Below are 25,836 nucleotides of genomic sequence, written 5' to 3'. Positions count from 1 at the left end.
GTGCCTGCCCATGAGGAAAGCTAAAGTGTATTAGGAGGTGGTGGGTTTCACCTCTGATTATTTCACAGGACCACAGAACTGCTGAGGGTGACAGGGACTTCAGAGGCCCCAAGCAGGCTCTCCTTGAACTGGTTGCCCAGGACCATGCCTGGCTTTTGAGTATTTCCAAGGATGGTGACTCCAAAACTTCCCTGGGCAACCTGTGCTACTGTTTCATCACCCTCACAGTGGAAACCTGTTTCTTAATGTTCATGTTTGTGTCATGGAAGTACAAAGATAAAACAACAAAACAATCAGATACTGTAGGTTTTAGAGAGATGCAGCCTGGAGTAGGATTTAAGCTGCCACATTCACCAAGATAAGCGTTCTCATAATTCAGCTACAGAACTGTTACCATACCTGGGTTGGGACCTAAGATCACTCCTTGCAAGGGGGTAAATTCCACGGCTCGGCTCTGGGTGGGTCTATCCAATGGGACAGAAAACCTTTCTGCTTCTCTAAGATAAATCAAGAGGGCAGAATTAAAATCACTATCCTTAAAACTGATCTGCAAGCAAGCTGAAGACTCCCTTGTATGGTGGGTTTGGAAATAATTCTGAATCATCTCTGGGTTTTCCTGTATTTATGTAATAGTGCCCCATTTTAATCACAGAACACCAGGCACACACTCTACCCTCATCATTTCCCCATCTTTAGGGCATCACCTCTTCTTGTACCACAGGCAAATTAGTTTCCATCACCCAGACTTACGGGCTGTGAGAATACCCGAATTCCACATTTTACCACACTGGGAAGCCTGCCCATCAGTTAAAAAAGATTTCGCGGCTCTGCTCACAAGAAATGAGCCAGGAAAACGGAACGCCTGAGAGGAGGGAAGCTGCCGAACGCAGCCTCCTCCAGGGCGCCCCAGCCCTCACGCGCCTCCAACGGCGCAGTGACAAGCGGCTCCCCTCCCACCTCTGCACACCCGGAGCGGGAGGAGCCACCCGGGGCACCCACCCTCTACCCAGGGCCCCACCTCTGAAAGAGCCGGGGAGGGGCGGGATGCGCCGCCCGACACATCCACCTCCTGCCTAGGCTCCGCCTGCGATCACGGAGCAAATCTCTAACATAATTCGGCTGCGCGCCACCATTCGCCCCGCCCGCCACAAAATGGCGGCCACACTCTGAGGCGCTGCTCGAGCCCGTTTCCCTATTGGCTAACTCAGACCACCTGACGCATGCGCCGGGCGCTGATTGGCCAGTGTCCTGAGGCGCGAAGTTGCCGCCCTGAAGGCTTAGCCAAGATGGCGGCCGCGGGGCCGCCGCTGACATGGTGAGCGCGTCTCCCTCTCCTTGAGCGGCCTGGCCGGGCGTGCCTGAGGCGTAGGCGACGGACGCAGCTCCGCGCTGCCTCGCCGGCAGCGGAACGCACTGCGGCCCGGGGGGAGCGGGGCGGGCTCGGTTCCCGCCCCGCCGGACGCCGCCCCGAGGGGGCGGGCGCCATTTCCCGTCGCTCCCGCGGTGGGAGCGGGCTGAGCCCGGCCGGGCTCCCCCTCAGGGCTTGCGAGGCCCCGTAAATCCCGGCGGGGATTCGGGGCGGGGACCTTGGTGGTGTTTCTAATACGAAAAGCTCTGCAAATACGTAATTCGGCTTTTTAACCCCAGAGAGGCGAGATTTGTTGGAATTTTAGTTTGTGAGGTAAAACGTGAATAAAGTCTTTGGTCGTACCTTACAGAGTAGTTAGGGAGGTTGGGATTGTATAAACCCCGTTGTTTTGAACGACTCCATTCGAAAACATAAAAAGGCAATATAGAATATCATACCAGCGTAGAAGACAAGAACAAATCTTTTCTGAAAAGCTAAAACTGGTGTATTTTTCTCAAAAGTTCCAGCGATTTCAACCCAGAGTTTGTTTTTGATTCATGAACCTGTGAAAGCGTGAAATTCTCATCAGAATTTCACCATATCTAGAATTGATTGTATTAATGAAGTTATTTCGTACTGTGCAGAATATATATTTTACTATCAAAAAATATAAGGCATTAGTATAAATGTAACTTCCATAAAAAGAAAATCTGGAACCTCTTTGTAGGTGGCATCTCTTTTTTTCATATTAAATAATTCTTGGTTTTGTTTCTCAGGAGCAGAGGTGGCCTTTAATTTTTGTTGTTTTGCTATATATTTATTTTTAAATTTTCTTTTATTAGGGATATTGCACCAAAGAATGGCCAAGAAGTATTTTTCTCCCATGAACTTTATGAGAAACATTCCTTGTCCATGAGCCTCTCTGAACTCTGGCATTTATCACACAGGTATATTATTTTATCATTTTCTGCTCTTTGTTACCATGCCATGGATACATGCCCATGCTGTTTTGGGGAAAGCTGCATGTTGTTTGGCACACAAGGGTTTGTCACTGCTGTTGGCCTGTGCTTTGTGCATTGTGAACATTCAGAAAGCAGGAGGAGTCCAGCTTGAGTGCTTTGCTCTGGGAAATGAAGCTGTGTGAACACAGGTGGTACAAGTAGTGTTGTTTTTGCACTTTCAGTGTAAGTTTTCTGTGCTGTCTAGGTGGCCTGGAAAGGCCCAGGGATGGCCTTGAAGAGCCCGGTGCTTCAAAGGACGAGGAGAGACTTCTGATCTTGTCTCGGTCTTGGTGTTTATTAATTGTTTATCTAAAAGATTTTCTTTCAGCCCGACAGAGGTCTGCACAGCAAGTCAGCCATGGGCACACTGCGAGCCCCCGGGCGGTCACTTATCTTTATACCCGAAGTTACGTGTACAATATTTATCATTTTTCTCCAGTACCTTCTACCCTTATTAACCGGTGCACTTCTAGTAATAACCAATCCCAAAGTGCCACCACCACCACAGAAGATGGAGGCCAAGAAGAAGAAGAACAGGACACGCCCCAATTCCTCCATCTTACTTCTTTAGACCCCCCTGTACCAAAATCCTAAACCCTGTGTTTTACACTTTAACTAACTCATCCCTTCACCATTCACCCAGTGAAATCCTCCCAGTCCTCATACAGGTGTCGTCTCCTGTGTAGGATCAAAGTCCAGCCACCAGACACTTCTGGCAACATTCCAGGATTCCCGAGCCCCCCAAGGGTGGTCTCGGCCACTCTGCACCTCCATCCTGAGGTGCTGAGATCCCACATTTCAGTGTCATTTTCATATTTGCTTAGGTTGAGGAAGCAGAATAACATTGATTTCACATAGTGAGAAGTGTGGCTCCTGCTGCTGCATCTCAGCATTTGGAGAAGACTGTATTTTTGGTTTCAGAGCTTTCAGAGCTGATAAGGGAGGTGAATGTGCCTGGTGCATGAACCTTCACTGGGAGGAATGTGGGTGGGAAACCATGAAAAGTGGGGAAATAGTTTGTTCAAGAGGGGAATTACTGTGTTTTTATGAACTGACAGTTTGAGGGGGCTGCCTGTTATATCCCATGGCTTCACCCCAAATCTTTAGCTGGAGAAGCTGTTCTGGTTCATACCTATTGGAGCAACTTCCCTTGAACTGGCAAGAAGCAAGCACAGCCTCACAGCTTGTTACTGGTACTGCTGTGGGATTCTTCCTTAGAGGAGTTTCTGGGCTGGACACTCAGGAGTGGGAATTGTGGCCAGCTGTGTGTGGTTTGGGTGGGTTTACAGCCAGAAGAAGCCAGAGAGGTTGCACCTGGTAAAAATCAGAAAGGGATGGAGCTGAGTTGTGTCACCAGAGTCAAGAGGAAGAGAAATTACACCTGTTGAAGCAAGTGTGGAAGTAAAAGCTGGAGGAAATTTGCTAATTTTGGGGAGTTTCTCATAAATATTTACAAAAGTGGATTTTCTCTTGGTGCAGAAGCAGCGAAAGTGGGTTGCTGATAAAATGAAGGGGAAAAATTTAAGCTGTCAGCTCAAATAGAGTATAATGCTGTAAATATGGTCAGAAAAGCTCTGTCAGATTATTTTGGTTTGCACCCCAATGAAGACTGTGACAGCAGTGCATGGGGAAATGATCTTGATGTGCTGCCATTTCATTGGGTACTGAATACAGCCAATTTAACTGCTAGAATTTCTTGATGTTCTTACACTGGCATATCTGAGTCAGCATCTTGTTGCTGCTCCAGCTTAATTAAATTTGCCAGTTTGTGCCACAAGGATGGACACATTCTGGTATTTAGAGAGACAGCTGTGGAGTGTTATTAAGAGCTGTGGATGTGATACTGCTGGGTTTGAATGACACTGGAGATGTTTTCTACTGCTGAAATAGTATCTTAAAATATGCTTTTTCCAAGATCAGCAGTTAATGTTCATTTTCTTAGCCTTAAATATTTTCCTCTCTTAAGTACAATTATCTTAAATAGCTCAGGGCTAGGCTGGTTGGCCTTTGTTTACTGGAGCTGCTTTAAGAACAAGCTTTATGTTACTTCTTTATTGTTGTTAAAACAGCCATGCCCCTTGCCCTACCCTACTGTTATTTTTGGTGACTGATTCCAGCATTGTTTAGAGTAGAAAATTAAATGCTTGATTTGTGTACTCTGGAAGAATTTCTTCATTGAAATCTGGAATTTCTATTGTTACAATGAAATAATTTTGATTTCCTTCTTCTGCAATGAGGGAAAGGCTTCTTGTAGTTAAATCTTTCTCCTTTACTGTCAGAACTGACTGACAAGTGTGACCTTTAATTCAGTTTCTGAACAGTGGCCACCAGTGAGTGATGAAATGTGGAGATTCTTTATCCTTTCATTAATAGTGTGTGTTTCCAGAACAAATATTGTGTTTCATTATTTAGCTTGTTAACACCATTTTGCTTTTTTTTTTTTTTTTTTTTTTAAGAAAATTGTAGGGGGATAGAATATAAGCAAATAAAGGTAGTGTAGAAATAATCTTACCCCTAAGGAGTTGCAGCTGGGCCAATTATCAAAGATTATTTGATAGTAATAATCAGGCCTGCCTTTAACAGGCCACAGCTGAAGCAATGAGAAGATGATGCTATAAAAGAGTGGGGTGGCTGCTTGAGAGGGGAACTGGAGTCAGCTGGCTCCTTTGTGAAGGGGAAAGAGTCAGGGCTCTGAGGAGCTGCCCACGAGAAACACCAAGAAGGTTTGGAACTTTTGTGGTAAGGAGACAACAGCATGGAACCCTGCAATGAGATGATAACAGAAACCCCCACCTTTTTTGTTTATTTGTTTTTAAACCAGTTGCAGAGCTGCTGCTGGCACTGAGGGTGAGTCTGATTGTACAGGTGAAGTTTTAGAGTAAGAGCAGTCCCCTGGCACGGTAGGAATTGGAATGGCCGGGTCTCTCACAGCAGCTCAGGCTTGCCCAGCTGCCTTTGTTGTTTCTGACTGATATTAGTATTTGTGTGAAAGCTGTAAATTGGTTTATTTATCACTTTTCTTTCAGAAAGGCAAAGAAAAATGCAGAGGCATTGGCAAGCTCTTCAGAAAACAGACAGGCTGGTGGCCTGCAGGCTGCAGAGTCACTTGAGGGGGAGGCTAAAGGCCCAGCTGATGAGCATCCTCTCCCAGAGCCCAGACTCCCCTATCCATTCACCTCTTGTTTGACTGAAAAGGAGCAGAAGACATACTTGTACCTGATGACTAAGTTCTCAGACAAAAGAAACCATTTCCAAGTTAATGAAGCAAGTCAAAGGGAATTTTTCACATATATGGTAAGATATGAACATATGACCATCACAAGGGGAGTCCTACAATTTTTTTTCTTACAAAGAATACAAGAAAGGGGGAAAACTTGTTTTGAGTTCGATTTGTCATAAAATTCATGGTATTATGAAAGCTAATAAAGGTTTGAAGTACTTAGGATAAACTTTTTAATAGATATTGCAAATGTATTTGATAATTTCATTGACATTGGGGTTTTGGGGCTTTTTTGTTTCGTTGGGGTTTTTTTTAAGTGAGGATAAGTGTAGATCTTAGACAACTGACCAAACACCCTCCAGTCCCCAAAAAACCCCTTTTTTTGCTGAGGAGGAAGTTCAAAGTTGTCCTTGCTGTGATTTTAGTGTTTCATAGTGACTGTAGCAGCCTTAGTTAGTGTTAGGCTGTGGGTACCCTTTGCTGTGATCTCTGTGAGCCGTGCTCATGGGCAGGGTGAGCTCTGCGTGCTGCCCTGCCCTGCTGAGCTCAGCCATGTGTGTGAATGGGCCACCTTTGTGTTGGCTGGGAGCATCATTTTAGTTGAGTCCTGTAAAATGTAATTAATCAGCAAATTGTTTTGAGCCATTGCATTTGCTTTCCCATGCTTCCTTATTGATGCTGCTTTATTTAATGCTGTAACAGTGGAAATATTGTTTCCAGGCACATCAGTATCTACTGTGTTGTTGTTTCTTACAATTTCTCATGAAATCAGAACTCTTTGTGACTTTGTGGTGTAAACTTCAGCAACCATGTCTTATAACCTCTCTATTTATAAATGTCTCTATCAAAGGAAACTTGCTGTTTGTGGGGATGGTGTGTTGCTGGTTTGGGATTTTTTGAAAGGAAACGGGCCTTGCAAAAAATTTTTTTACTGAAGTGAAACTGAACACTTGTCAAATTGAGTAGCAAGTGGAATTTTTCCTTCCCTCATATCATTACCTGTACTGTCTCTCTGGAAATTTTGTTGCTTACATGTCTAGTATAGAGGCTTCTGTTTTGTCTTAAAAATAATTTTTTCCTTCCCCTAGCAAATGAAAGAAGTAGTAAGCAATGAAATTGCAGAATTTATGAAATTTGCCCAGAATGCTGCAAAGAGCTGTGCCCAGGATTATGATGCCATCTCTGAGGATGCCCTACGTTATACTGAGGTAATTACCAATGCCATGCTTCATTCCAGCCCTTCTTAAAAACCACCTTGGGATCATGGTGAGGATGGGTAGCAGTGCTCATGGTGGTGGGGCTGCCTGCCCTGCTGGTTTCTGTTGGGATGAGATGGGGAAGTGGCCATTGTCCCACTCTGCACAGGGGGCTGGGGCTGGGCTTCATTGGAACCCAAAGATGTCCTAGAAGGAATCACTGCAAACATTTCTTCATCAAATAAATCAATTGCTTCTTTCTATTCAGGAAAAGAGAAGCTGCATTCTAAGTGTGCATTTCCATTAAGAAGTGGCTCCTGGATACAGTTATACACTGCTGGGCAGAATGTGGAGCTTACCTCCACAGCAATGCTTAGTGGCATGTTATAAAGTGACTGTAATTGCAAGTTACTGAGGCTTTAATCATAACCCTCTGCTAGTTCATGCTGTGTTAAATATCCACTTTGATGATTCTAAGATCAAACATGAATGCAACTTCATGCATCATTCTTGGGTTTTTAGCATGTTTTTTGAAAAAAGTTCATTAAACCTTCCCATTACTGGCTTAACACAGAGTTTGGGCACATGTGAAGGCAAAGACTTTGCTTTCTTTTTCTTTGCACCCTGAATATTGGGATTGGCTTTGCAATTTTGTATCTTGTCATCTGGCCACAAAATGTGTCTCCAGACTTCAAGTCCTATTTATTGTTGGTAACCTGGCTTAAAAATGAAGTAGAGGCCTATGTTTTGTTTTAACCAACTTGCAGAAAGCACTTTTTCTAGTAACTAAATAAAATCTAAATATCCTAAATACTTAATTCAGGTTTTGTAAAAATTTTGTAGAGTTGACAGGACAGTGAGTTTCAGCACAAATGGAATCATCCTGTGCCTTTACCTTTGTGAGTTTTGCCTAGGCTTAGTGTAAGCTGGGTGGTAACACAAAAAAATATTCCTTCCTCTAAAAACCAAGGTAAATAACTAAAAAGAAAATTACCTATTTAGCACATTTCAGGCTGTACTAAACTGCAGGTTTTTAATTACTGGCCTGAGTTGTGTGCTTACATTGTCAGCCTTGCTTACAAAGGGCTGAGGAGAATCTGGAATACATTGCAGTTCTTGTAGCAGTGATTGTGAGAGTATTATAGATCTGAATTGGTACCTGTAAGTTTTTAAATGCACCTTGAAATTACAGAAAACACTTCTCAAAATTAAAAAATCCTCCCAAAATCCCCCATTCTTATGAAAGATACAAATGCATACATTATTATTCTTTTTTGTGTTAGGAATTGCTGCGTGCATGTATTGGACATGTGCAGAAGTATCCAGAGGTTTACACTCTGCAGGAGATCATGAGTCTCATGGGAGGAAAGTTTCACACACAGCTGACCCTTAGGCTGGAAAAAAATCTTCTTGCAATGGTAATGCCTTATGTACTCAGATTGGGTTTGTGGGGGTTTTTCAGTAAGTACAATTACATCACAGTTGTGTTAAGCAAGGATTAGGGGTTTTTGCAACTATTACCCAGTTTTTGAGTTAGGGGTTATACTTTATAATTTAAATCATTAGTTGAAACTTTAATGAAATTATTTTGGTAGTAAGCCTGTAACCCTTTTCACCGGATGTTTGCCATAAAAAGATTACATTAATAGTGTGTTTTCTCTTATGTAATTTTATACTGGACCTGTGTAAGTTTCTAATATTTTTCTTCATCAGAAATGCAGTGTTGGGTGAGCATGATTGCTGTGAAAGCTGTTTTTTGATGCTGCTTGATTTCCCCAGGGTACAGCAAGACGTGCTAAAACAGATTTCCCTTCCATGCCTGTTCAGCTGCCCACAGACTATGGCACTGTTACATCTATGATAACCCCAGAAAAAAAGGCTCATGTGATGCATAATGTAAGTAACCCTTTTGTTGTTATTTTTAAGGCATCTTTTGTACACAAGTGCAATCTGATCTTTTTATGTGTTGAACAGTTTTTAGACTGCATTGGACCATTAAATAGCTGGTATTTCTGTTGGTGTTCTTCTACTGGGAAAATCAGGGAATTTTCTTGCTGTAGAACTGAGGGGTTTGACTGTTTATTCCACATAACTTTTCCTCAGCTATTTTAAGGAGTTTCTTCACATATTAAAAACCAAGCTTTCACCAGCAGCACTGTAATTTCAGAGACACTTGCTGAAAAAAGGAGCAGAGGTGATGCAGGAGAATGGTATAAGCCTCCAAGCTGTTAAACAGAGCCCTTCTGATGGTGGCTGAGGTGGCAGCAAAAAGAACATAAGAACATAGCTGGGTTTTCTTGCTTCTCTCATGTCCTCATGCTCCTGGGCTCCCATTATCTTCATAGTCCTTGATTGTTCTTCTGCCTCATGAGCATTCCCAGCCTCCTTCCTTCATGGAAATATGCACTTGTAAAATTTAACAATTTTATTATTTCAGTTCTGAATTTGTGTTCTTGAAGAGTTTACATTTGTTTTAAGGTTCTTTCCATCTAACTGGTATTGAAACAGCCGTGCAGTTTTAACCATACTTCAGTATTAGATGTCTTTATTGTGCTGTTGGTTAACTCCTAAGAAGCTCTGTAGTGTATATTTGGGAGTTAATCTGGTTTGGGGGATTTTTTTTACTTCAGCATGTTCCTGTATTTCATGATTATCTAAATTCCTGTACAACCTAGTAATTCAAATGTATTGAAATTAACTGAAAATACAAGTTAAAAAGATGTATTTTTTTATGCTGCAAAGTGAATGCACTAGATTGAGCTAAAAACCTTCAGGGAAATTGTTTTTTCTTTCATTTCCTTTGAAGCCTAGCACTGTGGTAGTCTTTGGAATTTTTGGGGGGCAGGGGTTGTATATATCCATTTTTTGTTGAGTTTGGAGTTTGTCTTGTAAATTTAAATTTATGTGTATTTCTTAAAAGAAGAACTTTGGAAGAAATAACTTCTTTCTCTCTTTAGGACATTAGTACAGATTCAAATGCAGAAAAACTTGCTTTGAAATATTGTCCCCAAGTTGTTTTAAGTAATCAATCATTATTTACTCTACTGAATAACCATGGACTGAACTACAAGGAGCAGTGGGAAATTCCAGTTTGTGTTAAAATGATCACTGTTGCAGGTATGGGATGTTTCTGTTATTAAAACTATGGGAAGGGTTATCCAGAGAAGCTGGAAAGCTGATCCAGGGTCACTGGATGTTGTTTCCTGTACCTTTTCCATCTTGTTGCTGGGAATAGGAGCAACCTCTATGGTTAGTAAATGTTGAATTGGGACATTCAGCTCTTTTCCACCTGGGGGAAAAAGCCAAAAAAAAAAAAACCAGTTAGAACCAGTTTTGCTTTTCAAAACTCTAAGTTGTTGTTCTTGGAAATAAAACAACTGCATGAACCTGTTAAAATTATCGAGTGAACTGATTTCAGTAAAATAAAAAACCAGAGAAATTCTGAAATTTTATGAAAAAGTAAAGAGCAAACCTTTTCTGGAATTAAAAGGATCTAATTACATCACAGAACAGTAAATAAGGAATGATTGTCCATGGAGATAATTTTTTCAATTGCAGCAGAAAATGTTTTAATAAGCTGATGAACTCACCTGACTGCTTTGCTTTACTTGTCAAGATTACTTCAGTAATCTGAATATAAATTTCCCCCCTTACACTTTTTTTTAACACAGTATGGTTCATTCAAGTATTTATAATGTTTGTTCTGTTGGAATGTCCTTCTGTGCTTCTAGCACAAGTTTCTATAGCAGACTTACAGACAGTAAATAAGGTATCAAATACCTGCAACATTTACAAATTTTCATTTTCCCATGTAAATTAAATGATTTTATCAGGAAAGATAAAGCCTGACTTCTTTTGTAGCAGCATTACAGTTTTAAAACCTAATTTTTGGATCCAGAATTAACACCTGAAGGGCATTCAGATGGTGATAGGAATACATAGAGGTTCTTGAAGGGCTTCCCTGTGCCTTCCTTTTCCACTTCCCCCTGCAAGCAACCCCTTGCTTTAATTTCCTTTTGTTTACAAACCAGGAGACTCTGGGGACTGTGTTCACCATGTGCCTTGGCTTTCTCTGCTGGGATAGGCAGGGCATTGCTTTTATTTTTGGGGGATTCAGATGTAAAAGTGTGTTTAGGTCAAACAAAGGAGTGGGGCAGCAAAGCCTGGACAGAGTTTACTGATTAGAGGAGAAATAAACTGCAGCTATCTCTGGCAGTGAGACTTAAAAGAAGAATTGACTTTCAAACAAGGAAGAAGAAAAGATCTTTTTGGAAAGCAGAATACATTTGATGAGATGATGCTGTATAGGAAATGATGAATCCTCAGTTCTTATTTTATAAATTCTCTACTTAGAACTGCATTTGAAATATGTTCAGCTGTTAATGTGGTGAGTATTGCTGCTGCAGGATCACAATAATTCACACCATATCTGGACATACTTTTATCTTCTGTTGTTAATGAATGAAAGGATCATTTTTCATTTATTCTGGTGTTATGTGCAGTGGATTTGACTGTAATTGGAAGTTGAAAGATTTATTATTTAAATTATAGCACAGTCTTTCTTCCTTTCATTTGATATGTACTCTTTTCATTCTGGGGAAGGTAGCAAACCAGCTAAAGTGGTTTATGTTGATCCACCTCTGCTGAGAAAAGAAATGACAGTACGAGAGAGGAATCAAATGTTCCATGAAATTCCAATGGATTTCCTAGCAACTAAAACATCTTATGTTCCAATTTCTGATGTGTCAATGGACAAACCAGCTGAGGACAGCCTGCTTCACTGGGATGTATGTAGATTCACATATTCTTAAAAATAAGCAAAACCAAAACCCTGTTAGAATTCCTGAGTTGCTTTTCCTGTGATAAAGGGAAATTAAGGTTTCTGTTGGTGGTTTTTCTGTTGTTGAGTTACAGACCCTGTGTAGTTCCTGTAAGTGCTTCCACATGGGCGTCTCAGCCTTAAATATTTACTTCATTAAAATTTACTTCATTTCTTTTGATCAGTTTGCTTCAGTGGAAGAAGTTTTGTGAACTTGTACTCTTTAGAAAGGCCTTTAAACTTGGGTCCCTTAAATAGGACCCAAGATATTCAGTGGTAAACAAGATCAATTGTTTTTCAATTGTTGATCCTCTTTCCTGACAGTGAAATATGGATGGTAGAACATTTTTTTGTGTTTTCAGTTCAGCAATGTCTCGTTTCTTGTTTTGTTTAATTGTTTTGGCATGTTTTAATTTTATGACTTTCTCATCCCTGTGGTAAGGTGTGTCCTGACACCTACCAGTGCAGGACAGTTCCTCCTCCAGATGACTCGGGGATGGACTTCGATGATGATCTTACAGAGCTTGAAACTTTTGGAGCAACAACCAAGCTCTCAAGAAGTTGTAAAATGGAAACTGCTTTTCCTACAGCTAGTAACACTGCTAAAACTCTGTCTCATGGCCTAAAAGTGGGGGGGAAGAATTCATCTGCCATAAGCAGAGGAGGTGAAGAGGAGAAAACCACCCTTTCTGAGCAAGAGCATTCGGCACGTGCCAGCGTGCAGCTTCCATCTTTGGATGGCATTCCAGGCTGCAGCCCTCAAGAGCATTCTCCTTGTAAAAGCTCTCAGTCAGTGGAGGTAGGGCTGGGCAAAGCACAGCATGTCATGGCCAAGGAAGTATTGGACAATGAAACAAAATTAAATCCTCTGCCTGTTGCAGTGAGTTCTGAGCAAGAGCCTGATGGTGCACAGAAAAGAGAGCCTTACACCTCTTTCTGCAGCAGCGACACGGATGAGGAGCGCCTGGTGATTGATGCAGAGTGTGAAACCACTGCTCCCTGCAGGCCAGCTGTGCCACCAGCTGCTTCCTCTGCCTCAGCAGAGACTGCCAGATCTCCTTGCCCTGCCCAGAGTCCTTCAGCAAGCGGCACTGACTGCTCACATACCACACATCAGGGCAGAAGAGCCTCCAAGAAACCTCCAAGGAAGTTATCCAAAGAATTGGATCCTGTCGGGCAAATTTTGAAAATGCAAACTGAACTCCTCAAGTCCCCTTCCCCCAAAGCTCCTGAGCCAGTGGTGAGCTGGGATAGTTCTGATGCTGTGCCAGCCCAGCTGCCCCAGTCTCCAAAGGCACTGGTGACCTCCAGCACCGAGGCTGTGCCAGCCCCAGCCTCCAGTGCCACCAGCTCCTCTAGAAATACCTGGACGTGGCTTTTTGAGGGAGTGCCAAAGAGTAAGTGTGCTCATTGTGCAAGGAGGAGAATTGAACCCAGTGTGTCAGTAGAGCATCTCTTACATCTATTTAGAGATGTGCCTCAAGTTAACAGTACCTTTTCTGTGTGGGAATTAGTCTTGCACGCAGGGAGTGCTGGGAGCTGTTTGTCCACAGAGGTGAATGTGAAATACTGTTTTACTGTAGAGAAATAAGTTGTTATGCACAAGGTTTTTAAGAAGAGAAATCATTTGGTAGTGGAACAAGTTCTTTTTGCATAGAAATTCGAATATTTGAGTAGCCTAGTCTGCAAAAGGAGTTTCTTGTCAATCAAAAGTAGAATTATTTAAATTTTGTAGAATAAAAATCAAATTATGCAATTAAAAATGGGGGGAAATTAAATTTGTATGTCTTAAGTTTTAAGCTTCCTGGTTCAGTTGCTGTTGCTTAACTCCCAGCACTCTGTCCCAGAAGGCAAATGAGGATTCACTACAATCCACCTCCCAAGTTTTCAGGCCATTAGCTGGGTATGGAATCCCTGCTGCCCCTGGACCTTAGCCCAGAATTACAAGTTGTGAAGATCCTGGGGACCATGGCCCTGGAGGTTTTCCTCACATGCCCAAGTTGCATCTGAACTCTGAGCAGCTGAAGTTAGGAACACTTCATTGTGTTGGGTAACTATGCAGGAAAGCAGATGGGTTGTGTCAGGACAGATGCTCTCCTCAGATAGTTAATTCCAACAAATCCATGCTTATTTGTGGGAAAATGTTTGGTGTTTTCTGAGGTGGTGTGCATGTGATCATGCAGGAATTAATTACTTAATCTATGGGTTAACACAATTAATTCTGTTCTAGCTGAAACTGTTATCACTTCCTGTTGCATTAACTGAATAATCACTAAGACCATGTCTCCTCCCTCAGTTTGAAAGGCTGAGGCACAATGTTTTATTTCTCTCTGTTAAAAAGATGGAGTATAGAATTCAGATTTTATAATAATATTTTTACCAATATTGCCAACATGCTGAAAAGTGACTGTAGGACTAGAAAGCCTAATTCTACAATTGGAAAGTTCTGTAACAAGCTGAGAAACCTCTTTGCATGTCTATTTTGCACAAAGCCAGAATTGAGTTATATATTTTACTAACAGAAAATTACTTCCAGTTCCTTGGGTAATATCTCCCACAGTGTGCATGCACATAAACTCTAAATGTAATGTTAAAATGTGTTTGTTATAGCACTACAGCAATCCCTATTTGTAGGTATAGTTTGGAGACATATTTCCACATATCTGCAGGACAAAAAGAGAGAATTGGATGCATTTGCAGCAAAGCAATCTGGAGTTTCTGTGTTTATTTGAAACATTTTGTTGAAATGTTTCTAAAGGTTGAAGGGATGTTTGTTCATGTCCTCAAAGCTGCACTGGGAGATGCAGTAGAACCTTTTGGATGTTCTGGTGTCCACATTGAACTCCATGTGGTGGGAGACTTGTGCTGCCATCCAGACCTGAGACCTGAGTTACTTCAGTGCCTGGTGAATGGATGGCAGCTCTCAGGGGCCACTCATTGCAAATAAATTTTTACTTTCCTTTGTGCTGAGCGAGTGTGGCTTAAAAAGCAGCTTTTGAACTATTCTGTACCAGAATGGAGTCTCACATTTGGAGTTCTCTTTGTTGGTGTGAGAAATTGAATGATGTGGGACTATTTAGAAATAGATTCTTTAAGAGAAAATGTTTCCCAAATGTAATTATTTTAATTTTTTTTAATATTTGAATTTTTTGTGCCTAACAAAGTAGTTTCCACCCCTTAATCATAGGAAACAGAACAGATCCTAGAGTAAAAAAAAAAAAGACTGAACAAAAAACTCTACTGCAAGGGAACAAAGCTAATCAGCCTCATTGTAAAAATGTCCCAGCTTGACAGTTTCTGCTTTATTCCTTTTCTCTAGCAAAGCTGCCCAGTGAACTCCAGCTGCTTGAGGAAGACCCCTCAGAGTATGAGGCACCTGAGGAAGGCAATGTTGTGTACAAGCTGCTCAGTTTGGATGATCTGCTGCTGCTCGTGCGCTGCAGCGTGCAGAAAGTCAACTCCCTGACACAATACCAGAAAAAGAAAAAAGCCCAAAAGGTAAGGGGTTTGTTTTCAGCTGGTTTTGGTTTGTTTTTTTAAACAGCTGTGCTCAACTCTGAAATGTTGGCATTTCTGGGATTCCCAGTCCTTGATAGCATTTATGCTTTCACTGAGACTTTGCAGTGTGTCCTCTGTAAGTAAATATTTGTTAGAGCAGGACAGGGAAGAATAACTTGTGATTTCTTTAAAGCTACTTGATTAGGAGATAAGGAAGTGATTCTCCATTTTTTTACTACAGTAATATGCCTGGGTAATGATACTTATGTAAAAAAAAAAAAAGTAATTTTGGACTATTCGTAAAAGTTAATGGAGTAATTAGGGTTTGGCCCAAGGCTTTGAGAATGTTCATGACCATAAATTCTTTCAAGCAGGACTCAGCCTTGCTATTGTGCCTAGTTAAGCAGGGAAATAGGAGATAAAATGAACAACAGATAACCCAAAAAGAAATTCTGTTTGTTCTGCTTGAAAATACTGTGGCATTTCTTAGCAAATAGTTTTTCATGAAATTAAATGGTTTGAATGCAACTGTAATCAAAATACTCCTTGCAGCATCAAGAGGAGGAAACTGTATTCTATAATTCTCAGTAATTTGTAATTTTTTTAAGAGTCCTGTGAATCCTTCAGAAAACTTGTTGTGTATGTCCCTCCTGAGAATCCCAGAATTACAGCAGGCAGGTGTTTTGTGAGGTGTTTGTGCTATGTTGAAATGGAAATCATCATTGTAACACTGATTACTTGCCAAGAGTCTGTGCTTAGCATCTTGCTTTGAAGAAATCCCATCTTTGTGCTATTGATCCACTGCTTATAAATGCCTGGAATAACTGCTTCATTTTTCAGAAACCAATCACTTGGTTTTGTTTATTTTTTTCAAATTTCTGCTTAAATTTAGGCTGGGGGTTGTCAGTGAGGACTGGCAGTGCTCCTTAGGGTTAATTCACTAGTTAGGGTTGCATCTGATTTCAAATGAGACTCCAAGCATTAGGTTCTGATTTCAAGTGAGATTCTGACAGGAGTGAGAAATAGCAGAATTCTGCTAATAATGGGCTAATTAGAAATGTTGTGTGTTTTTTCTTAAATTGCTGCAGAGGGCAGTAGAGCACAGAAGTGTAAACTTGAAATTAATTTAGTCACATGGAACAATTACTAAGTGTCAGAATTTTATTATTTGTAAAAGCTTGCCCAGGCCTTTTTTTTCTTTTTCTTCCCTTCTGTTGATTTCACCTTTCTCTGTATAAAGTCTCTGTACTCCAAAGTTTGTACTGTGGATTTCACAAATTGTGAACCTTCAAACAAAATCTCTGAAATGGCTTTGTTACTTCAGCTATGGTAGAGGACTGTGGTTATTAGAAACTACAAAATGTACTAAATTGTGGAATATTTTTGGACAGTGAGTGCTAATTTCTCTCTTATCTTCTCTTTTCCAGCCAACTCCCATATTCCTGTTGCCAAAACTGGAGTACCAAGCCTACTATGGTGTGGAAGCTCTTACAGAAAGTGAAGTGTGCCAGCTGTGGACACAGAGCATGCTGCATTCTAAATGCTTATTTTATGTTGGTAAGTTCATGTCTTGAGGTTTTGCTTAAGCCACATGCATGTGTGAGTATTTGTAGAATAACAGGAGAGATAAATATTTATAAAAGGTGTATTCCATATATCCTGTCTTATTTTGACTTTCTATTTTTGTTTGTTTTTTTTTTTACGTCTGTCTTCAGTAAGTTTTTTGTCTAAAATTTCTGTTGGGTGCTGGATGAGGAAATTGCAGCTTTGGTTTTAGATAAATAGTATCAATGTCCTGTAGAAAATGCTGTTTTCATGTTTGTACAATGACACTTTAAAAAGTCTGGGAAGTTTTTATGTCTGTTGAGATATATGTTGTGTATATTATGAGAAATTAAAATAATAGGTATAAGGAGTGTGACCAGATTATTTTAACAACCATTTTAATATATGGAGAGCTTTCTGATACCAATTATCTTGTAATTAATATGACTTTTTTAAAAGGAAAATTTGCAAGAAGTGGTTAGTCGGTACTTAGAACATGCTTGGCACATGCTGCTGAGTGAGGGCAGCCCTGTTTGTACAGTGAGGGGGTGTTGTGCAGTGGGATTGCCTTGCTTTTCTTGTAGAAACAAATCTGGGCTTTTGGGTTGTTATGGCAGCTCTTGTGGCCTGTGGTTGCCTAACCTTTCCACTTGTGCACTGCATGACACTTCTGCTGTTGTTGGCTCACATCAGAATGCTATTTTAGAAATGCTAACTTCTGTTTTCCAGTTTCTAGGCAAGCTCCCATAGAATTATTGGGACTAAGTGAAATCTAATGCATTTGCCAATTGTATCCTGGTCTATTGGAAAAAAAAAGCTCCCAATATTACCAGTTGGATTGTGCCTGGGCCAGTCTGACCCTCGCTGCTGGGCCAAAGGCAGCAACTGCGGTGTATCACCCCAGAGATACCTTGGCTTGCTGGTGGTTGCAGCTGGGCACTGAACAAGTCCAGGCCTGTTGGAACCCTGTTACCTCAAGAGGAATAGCTTCAGGCGATGGTGAAGAGAAAAAGGAGAGGATTCTGCTGGAGGGTTTAATGTCCAGAGGTTTATTCCATGGTTACAGAGGTCTGAACGTGAGGACCTGCTCCAACAGAACCCCGACCGCATGGTCTGATGACCTTTTTAAGCTCAGGGACAGGGGGAGGGGAGGTACAGGTGAGCCACCAACCAGGTGAGAGGGGCAGAGTCTCAGGGGAAGATGACACCCAGACAGGCCAATGACCTCTGGGCCTGAGGGGCATCCTTTGAACTTGACCAACCACACGACGCCTTGCTGGAATGCTAAGTCTGAGTGACAGGACTCACTCAGCATGGGGGTAAGGGGGAAGGGATAGACATATAGGGACACCTGGGAAAGTGACCTGGAAGGCCAAAATGGGACATTACAGCACACCACAACACTGGTCTGTTCTCTTTATTCAATGAAAATTATATTTCTGATTTTAAACTTTAAAAGCAGTATTTGATGTGGTTTTTCCATTCCATTAAAAAGAAATCATTACTAATTATGTACAGGGTTCCCTGTTTGGAACTGTATGTTAATGTACAGCAGAGGCCTTGCTTCTCTAGCAAGCAGAGCACTGTCTGGGTGCATGACACACCCTGGGGATGTGTCCAGCACACTGAGCTGCACTGCACTTGGGCTTCCTGCAGGAAGTGTTATCAAAGTTTTTATTAACATTTCTGGAGTGGCAAGCAGTGTGAGCAAGCAGTGACCTGTGGAGGGAGGGCTGGTGTTTGTAAAGGAGTGAGTGTCTATCTAATCTCCAAATACAGGAAATTGGAGGTATGGCTTGCACAGGACTTTGCAGACAGCTCATCCAGCCACCACCTCTTTTTATGGAGGTTCTTGGGAATGCAGGAGACAGCAGGGTGGGTGTGCAGGTGCTGTTGCAGCCAGAGCCCTCCCCTTCCAGCACAGCTTTCCTCTGTCTCCTGGAGGTCCCTGCTGGCTGTGGAGCTGGCAGTGCCCTGGGCTGGCCTCCAGCACATCTCTGTTGCCATGCTTGGGATAAAGTCAGCAGTGCTTCTCACTTCCAGGGATGTTCCAGTGGTGTTGGTTTGTCAGCTCCTGGAGCCACACTGCAGAAGCAAGGCCTGGGGCACACAGGAGTTCTCCTTCTGTGGGCTCTGAGGGTTCTCTGGGTTGTCTCTGTCCTGCTCAGTAAATGGGTGCTCCTGGCCTGTGGGGCAGATTGTTGGTACTGCCATGTAGTTTCTTACAGAGTAGGTAAAAAAAAAAATATGTGGAAGTAAATATCCATTCTATGAAAGAGCATCTCCCACAGTTTTTAATAGGCAGCTGTTATCATATTCTACATGGGGAGTTTTCTGCCCTTGGTATATTGCAAGGTAGTTGTGAAATTCTGCCTTTCAGTTTGTATTCTTAAGGGAGCTGTGGCAAATGCAGTGTTGCACTCAGATTTACTCAGAGGGCTCTTTGCAGCAGAGAGCTTTGTCCTGAAACTGCAGGGACAGTTCTGAGGGTGATGATATCCTGGTGGTGTGGGCAACTTAAAATGGGCTGAATCTCTCATTCTCTGTCACTAATCTGATACCTGATAGTGAGACTGCTGCAGTGATCTGCTCAGTGTAAGGAGAAAGGCAGAGAGCTTCTGAAATCATGCTGTAATTTGAATTATTTTAAGTGAAAAGCTGTGTTCTATAATAAAAGAATTTTTAAATTGAACATTTTGTAAAGACAAAGTTACTGCTCTTTTTGAATTTGCCTCACAGTATGAGTGTGGAAGTATGGAGCAACATGGTTTGAAAACTATCATGTTACTAACACAGTACCTACAGCTTGCATTCTTGATCAGACAGTTAAGCCTTTAACTTTTGGATTTGAAGCATGTAGCAGACTTCAGTGTTAAACTGCATGGGTGTTTTTGGCTCTTGAAAAAGCTTAATTTTCTGTCTCAACCATCTCTTGTATTGCCAAGTAAGTGTGGAGGAAAAGTTCTTTGGACCTTGGTCTGTGCCCCATAACTGTCCAGCAGTGTTGTGTGGGATAGAGGGAGGATCTCAGCTCTGCTGTGACTCAGGGTTGAGATGTGGGATCTCAGCACCTCAGGATGGAGGTGCAGAGAGGCCGAGACCACCCTTGGGGGGCTCGGGAGTCCTGGAATGTTGCCAGAAGTGTCTGGTGGCTGGACTTTGATCCTACACAGGAGACAACACCTGTATGAGGATGGGAGGATTTCACTGGGTGAATGGTGAAGGGATAAGTTAATTAGAGTGTGAAACACAGGGTTTAGGATTTTGGTACAGGGGGGTCTAAAGAAGTAAGATGGAGGAATTGGGGCGTGTCCTGTTCTTCTTCTTCTTCTTCTTGGCCTCCATCTTCTGTGGTGGTGGTGGCACTTTGGGATTGGTTATTACTAGAAGTGCACCGGTTAATAAGGGTAGAAGGTATTGGGGAGAAATGATAAATATTGTACACATAACTTAGGGTATAAAGATAAGTGACCGCCCGGGGGCTTCGGGAGTGTGCCCATGGCTGACTTGCTGTGCAGACCTCTGTCGGGCTGAAAGAAAATCTTTTAGATAAACAATTAATAAACACCAAGACCGAGACAAGATCAGAAGTCTCTTCTCGTCCTTTGAAGCGTCGGCTCTCCAAGGCCATCCCTGGGCCTTTCCAGGCCACCTAGACAGCACAGAAAACCTTACATTGAGACAGAAATCAGATGTGTGACCATGGCCTCCAGCAGCAGCTGCAGGGGGGAAATGAAGCTGAGGTGGTTTGTTTGGGATGTTCTCAAAAAGCAGAGATACCATCATCAAACAAAGAGCACTGCCTTCCTCCTGCTAGCAAAGCACCTGGCTTGGTTGTCAAGTCCCCTTGCTGCTCAGATAGGAAATGCTATATCTGCAAAGGCAGTAATCTCTGTGACAAGCTTCCCAAATAAGGCACTGGTACTTGTCTAAGCAGTAAATAAACTTGTGATAAGCTTTGCTGATTAATAGGAGCATTTTACCCTGAGCATTACTCACTTATTTGCATTGAGTGCCAAAGCAAAACTTTCTGCAAGAACAGTTTACTTTCACATGAATGGAATAATATTGGCCTTTAAAATTAACATTATTTGAAGAATGGGTAGGAAAAAAAATACTTAGTCTTGGATAACTTAATACATGTCAAGTATTTTCAATCAGTCACTTCTCCAATATAAGATACAGTTATATAAACTAGGTGGAAGTAGTTCATAGATATTTTGTAATTACTATTTTTTCTCAGTTATGTTATGAGTGTGTTTAGAAGTAGAGAAGTCTGATTTGAGGAGAGGCTGGTGAGGAATATAGAACTCAAACAGATTTTTTTAAAATTATATTTTTAATAATGACTTCAAGCCTCTTTTTGTAGTCAGCAATGTAAAATGCAAAATTTTGCTGCTTAGTCTTGCACAAAATACTGATATCAAGAGAAGTAACAAATGTACAACATTTAAAAGAAATGGGTTGTCCTGGTGCATCTTTTTTAATTTGTTGAAGTGAGAATTATTGCTTAGTCTTCTTACACAGCACATAAACTTAGTGATGGCTAGCTTGGAATGTGAAATGCTTTGATTTAGCAGTTTTATCTGTGCAATTGAAGCATTTACACTTCCTAAGAGAGCAGATTTGTAGCAAGGCAGTAAATTCCAGAGTAGGCTGTACTTTATTATGCTGCCTTTTCCTCATCCTCCTTCTGGGAGCTGAAATAGAATAGATTTCTGGGAAAACCTCAGCATGGAAAGAACCAGAAGGCAAAGTAGAGTAGACAAATCCATGTCCAAGCTATATTGGTGATTCTTACTGCTCATCAAGTGAAATGTGGACTAAACTGTCCTTGGCAGCCTTTATTTTAAAAATGTAATGAGGAGAGCTTTGAATTGTTGCTTCTCACTGTGTCAAAGACAAAGTTGTTAAAGACAGCTTGCCATGATCAAGGCCTGACTTGCAAATTGTAATTCCTCAGGTAAGGAAGGGGGGAAAAATCAAGAGACAAAGCATCCCTAGAAAGTCATGCAGTGGATCAGAATAGAAAAGCCAGCATGTTAAATGCAAAAGTAAATTAATTGCTAAAGATAAGCTTTTGGCATCTGTCCAGGGAGGAACCAAGGGGTGAAATGAACTTGAGAAAGTGCAAGTAAGTGATGAGATCAAGGCTGTGTATCCCACACAGCACCCAGGGTGTAAGGTTTGCTGGAGTCAGGCATCTCTTGGTTTGCAAAGACAGTCAGGGTACAGATGCCTGTGCTTAAAGCAGCTGCACTTTTTACTCTCTGTAATGGTGCAGCATTGATAAGTACTTTGCACTGTTCAATGCCAAAAGAGCAAAGTTTTTTTTATCCTTCTAGAAAGGTCTGCAAATTATGCTCTTATATTTGTTTGGTTTTGTTTTTAGTGTATTAATTGAATTCCTTTTTTCAGGACATATTGATGCTTTTACATCAAAGCTTATTATGCTAGAAAAGATTTCTTCAGCAGCTTTAAGAGAAAAACTTGGACTGATTAAGTGAGTGTTTTTATTAACTTTTTTAAGCAATGAATTTCAAATCCTAACAAGCCTTGCAAGTTACTACTTTTGCCATTTTTTTCTTTCACAGACCTGCCAATTCGTTAAATATACTTCATCATGTTTTGAAGAAGGTGTCCAAGTAAGTTCTCAGTTTTTGTTCATTGTGTTTGTTTGCCACATTGCCCAGCTCACCCTGTTTCTTCTGTAGAATGTTTGTCTACTCCCATTTTTATTTCTTCATATACATAAAGAAATCTATATTTTACAGGTTCTATTAGGTCTATCATAGCATAGTGCAGTACTGTGTAAAATGTGCTTGGTACTACAAGGTTGGCATAAATTATGCAAAAGAATAAGAACTTGAGGTTTGTGAACCAGTTTTTCCAGAGAGCAAAGTGGACTCTTAGGAGCTGAGTAAACAGTTCCCAGGAGTGAGGTGTAATGTTCTGTACATGGCTGACACATGGAGTTTGGGTTTTGGCAGTCTCTCTGCTTGATCTGTAGAAATAACCCTGTGTTCATTTCTGCTCACCTTGACTTACAGCAGCTTTTCTCTGTACATCACTGCAGCCTTTCTCCTGCTTCTTTCCATTGCTGCTTCAAGGCTTGCAGCCTGCAAGTGTCTTGATTTTGTTGGTGAAGCCTTTTCATTCAAATTAGAGGGCTTTTCCTGCTCTTTATCTTTTCTGTAGGTTCATGATTTTTGACTTAAGATTTTTGGTATGGGCAGTTGGTTGAACCTCATCTTCCTGATTAAACCTGTTTAATCCTGTGGGTTTGAAAGCTCATCTGTTCTGTGTGTCTGTGTCCACATGGGCATTGTTCTTTGTGAGGTGCTGCTTAAGGAATTACAGTTTGCTAACATGGATGGTTTTCAGTGTATGCTTACATGTTTAGATGAATATGATGACAGTCTGTACATGGTTGATAAATTAGTACATGATTAATACATTTTAAACCCATTAATTGGTAGGTATTGATAAATACAGTTTAATTAATGCTTCCTTGTGCACAGTCTTTTTTATAAAACATCTAAAGGGACTAAACATTTAAAGATGTTCTGCTTTTGCATTAAGACCATGTTAATTATTCTGATCAAATAAAAAAGCTCCAAAAAGCATTTAAATAATGTTTTTCATTTGGAACTTTTCTCATTCTAGTTTGGAGGAGGGCTCTTATTTATTGACTCACGCTGCAGGAGATTCCTCAGTTGCAATTTACAAGAGTTCTCTTGACAAGAGCACGAGATCATCCTACAACTTGCACAAAGCTCACTGTGATCTGCCTGCTGTCCCTGCCACTCTGTCAGTGCCATGGGTTCCCCTGGATCCCAGCCTCCCTTTGCCCTACCACATCATTCATGGGAGAGTTCCCTGCACCTTCCCACCTGCACCCTGGCAAGGGTGGAAACAGAAGGTCAGTGTCTCACTTGATGGAAAAGCACATCAGCAGTTTAGGAATAGCCTATTTCAGTCCCTTGGGGTACAGCTGATAGAGTTTGTCTGTCATCTTTGGGGGTCAGAAATTTTTTGGGAATCCATCCAGCTTTGTAATTTGTGTTGGTGAATAAGTGATTTCTGTCACGCTTTAGAAATTTCCCAAAGATCCTGCTCTCCCCTCTATTATCTTTGAGATAGTTTGACCCTTTAAAAGTAATAACATTTTCAAGCATTATTTTTCTTCAGCAGACACTCATTTGTGTAGAAGCCACGTGGTAGCTGTGCCCAGCTTTGTGCATTGTGAGTTGGTTTTAGCCACAGCCTGACTTCATATGAGGGCAAAATTGTTGTGCATCCATTCCTAATTACCTTGTGCACTTTGCTTTCTGCCAGAAGGAAATCCAGGAAAGAGGCAGGACTGGTCACTCCTCACTGCTGCCTGTGAGCAGCTGTGCCCCTGCAGATGTGCCCTGTGGCTCTGTTTGAAACTACATGAATTAGAAGGCAGTTGTCTGAATGTAGTTGTGTGTGTTTGTGCTCAGTGCAGATTGAAGATGATTAATTCTGGTAATTCCAATTTAGTTTTCTGAGTTGTTTTTTTTCCCAATTCTCTCTCCTTGTGTGTGTAGATGGCTGGGGTGAAAGGACAGCTGGACACACCCCACGAGGGAAGGCCAGGAGCTATGGGAGCCAAGGGCAAGCCAGCCAAGCCTGCTAGAAATGAAGGTGTGGCTCCAAAGAAGCTGAGGCAGAATTTCTGCAAGCAAACAAAAGTGAAGAACAAGTGGAAAACTAAATTCAACAAAATGCAACCAAAGTAGGAATAAGCCTGGAGAAGAACAAGAGGACACAAAAAAATCTGAGGTTTCTTGCAGCTTCAGAGGAGCCAGAGCAAGCTGGCAGGGGAAGTGGCTCCAATGGCTGGAGCATTCTGTAAACCTTTAACCCTTTGGTACCTCTGGGGACATGTTTCAAGTGAAAATCTCAAAATCTCAAAAAAAAAAAGAGGTAAAAAAGGATGTGGCTGCAGGCACTTGGCTGGTTATGGGGAACAGTATCTTCTGTTGGTCTGGTGACTTTTCTATAAAAGCTGCATCTTGAGTGAAGCAGTGGCTGACAACCTCTAATAGCACATAACCAGAAAAAGAGCTTTTCAACTTTCCCAGTTCTTCCAGATTCACTACAGATTTTAAAGATATATTTTACTTATTTAATTATTTAGCTTTTTTGACCCATGGTGTCTACTGGCTTTAAATAAGTTCAAAAAATGCATTTTCATTTTAGAATGGTGTAACAAATTAAGGACAAAATCTGTGTGTATTTGAATAGTAAGGGCCATAAATTTGCATTGGAAAACTTAAAAGTGCAGCTAAACAAGTAAAATGATAACAGGAGAGCTGCACTGTTGCATGTTTAAACTGCTGTCACAAAAAGTAGAGGTCTTAAAGGTGTTCTTCCAAGTCTTTTGTTTGGAATGAGGAAGTTACCAAGTACACACATCTGATCAAGCATTCTTCTGCTCACTGGGACTTGATAAGACATGTTTTAATGTCATGAGGGTAAAAATAAAAAAAAAATTGTTTACTGGAGTATAGCTGCTAAAAAATCCTGAAGGTAGGGATTTTTTGAAATCAGGCTGCAATAATGAATATATATTAAAAACTTCTTTGTGAAATACAAAGCATTTTCTGATGGCTTTTTTCCAACTGTTAGATGTATTTATTCAGTTATTCAGTTTATTCCTTTTTTTGGACCACTGCTTGTTTTATCTCCAGTATTAAGGTATTGATAAGCTGAACTTGTGTTTGCAATTTACAAATAGTTCTGATTCAAAATCCTAAATGCCTTTAGAGCCTCCTCATAATAGGAATACTTTAGCTGTGAGTCATTTTTCCCAGATAACTGACTCTGTCTGGGGGATTCAAGGAACTTTTCAGTTTGTTTATATATAAAATTTTTTGCCAGACTTGTTTGGAATTTGCTTTCCCAATGCAGTTTCATGAGGAAGAAATGTGTGGTCTGTTTGTTCATCTGTCTCTGTGCCTTTTACCTTACACTGGTGCATGACTAATTAAAGTGTACTAATTGTAGAACTGCAGTGGTGTGACTGTGGTCACAGGGGTTTTCAGGATGAGAGAGAGAGATGAGAATGTTGATTCCATGATGAGAAGGCTTGATTTATTATTTTATGATATATATGCTGTATTATAACTATACTTTAAGGAATAGAAGGAAAGTTCTCAGAAGGCTGCCCAAGGTAAGAA

At 41.2% G+C, this 25,836-nt stretch overlaps 1 protein-coding gene across 2 annotated transcripts; it reads left to right on the top strand.

The window, feature by feature from the left end:
- Nucleotides 1-1,258: 1,258 nt before the first annotated feature.
- On the top strand, nt 1,259-25,599 carry ICE2 (interactor of little elongation complex ELL subunit 2). Of its 2 annotated transcripts, none has more exons than XM_058811463.1 (15): nt 1,259-1,315; nt 2,191-2,295; nt 5,376-5,643; nt 6,658-6,777; nt 8,049-8,183; nt 8,545-8,661; nt 9,723-9,882; nt 11,368-11,552; nt 12,027-12,981; nt 14,904-15,082; nt 16,510-16,639; nt 22,046-22,130; nt 22,222-22,272; nt 23,294-23,549; nt 24,202-25,599. In XM_058811463.1, the coding sequence occupies exons 1-15, from the start codon at nt 1,287-1,289 to the stop codon at nt 24,391-24,393; spliced, it is 2,967 nt and encodes a 988-aa protein (XP_058667446.1). In that variant the 5' UTR covers nt 1,259-1,286; the 3' UTR covers nt 24,394-25,599. The 2 variants fall into 2 exon arrangements, with proteins under 2 accessions (XP_058667446.1, XP_058667447.1); XM_058811464.1 differs by lacking the exon at nt 1,259-1,315 and adding an exon at nt 1,517-1,681.
- Nucleotides 25,600-25,836: the final 237 nt, after the last annotated feature.

This window comes from Ammospiza caudacuta, chromosome 10 (assembly GCF_027887145.1).
Source record: "Ammospiza caudacuta isolate bAmmCau1 chromosome 10, bAmmCau1.pri, whole genome shotgun sequence".
In the NCBI taxonomy this organism is placed as follows: Eukaryota; Metazoa; Chordata; class Aves; order Passeriformes; family Passerellidae; genus Ammospiza; species Ammospiza caudacuta.
Note: the sequence above shows the minus strand (reverse complement) of the source record. Positions and strands in the feature narration are given on the sequence as shown.

What these genes read in the sequence shown, in the direction of transcription:
- ICE2 (XM_058811463.1), top strand. Translation starts at nt 1,287, where the DNA reads ATGGCGGCCGCGGGGCCGCCGCTGACATG. An exon ending in TTTTGAGGGAGTGCCAAAGA is followed by an intron (nt 12,982 to 14,903) that starts GTAAGTGTGCTC and finishes CCTTTTCTCTAG; the next exon opens with CAAAGCTGCCCAGTGAACTC. An exon ending in GGCAAGGGTGGAAACAGAAG is followed by an intron (nt 23,550 to 24,201) that starts GTCAGTGTCTCA and finishes TTGTGTGTGTAG; the next exon opens with ATGGCTGGGGTGAAAGGACA.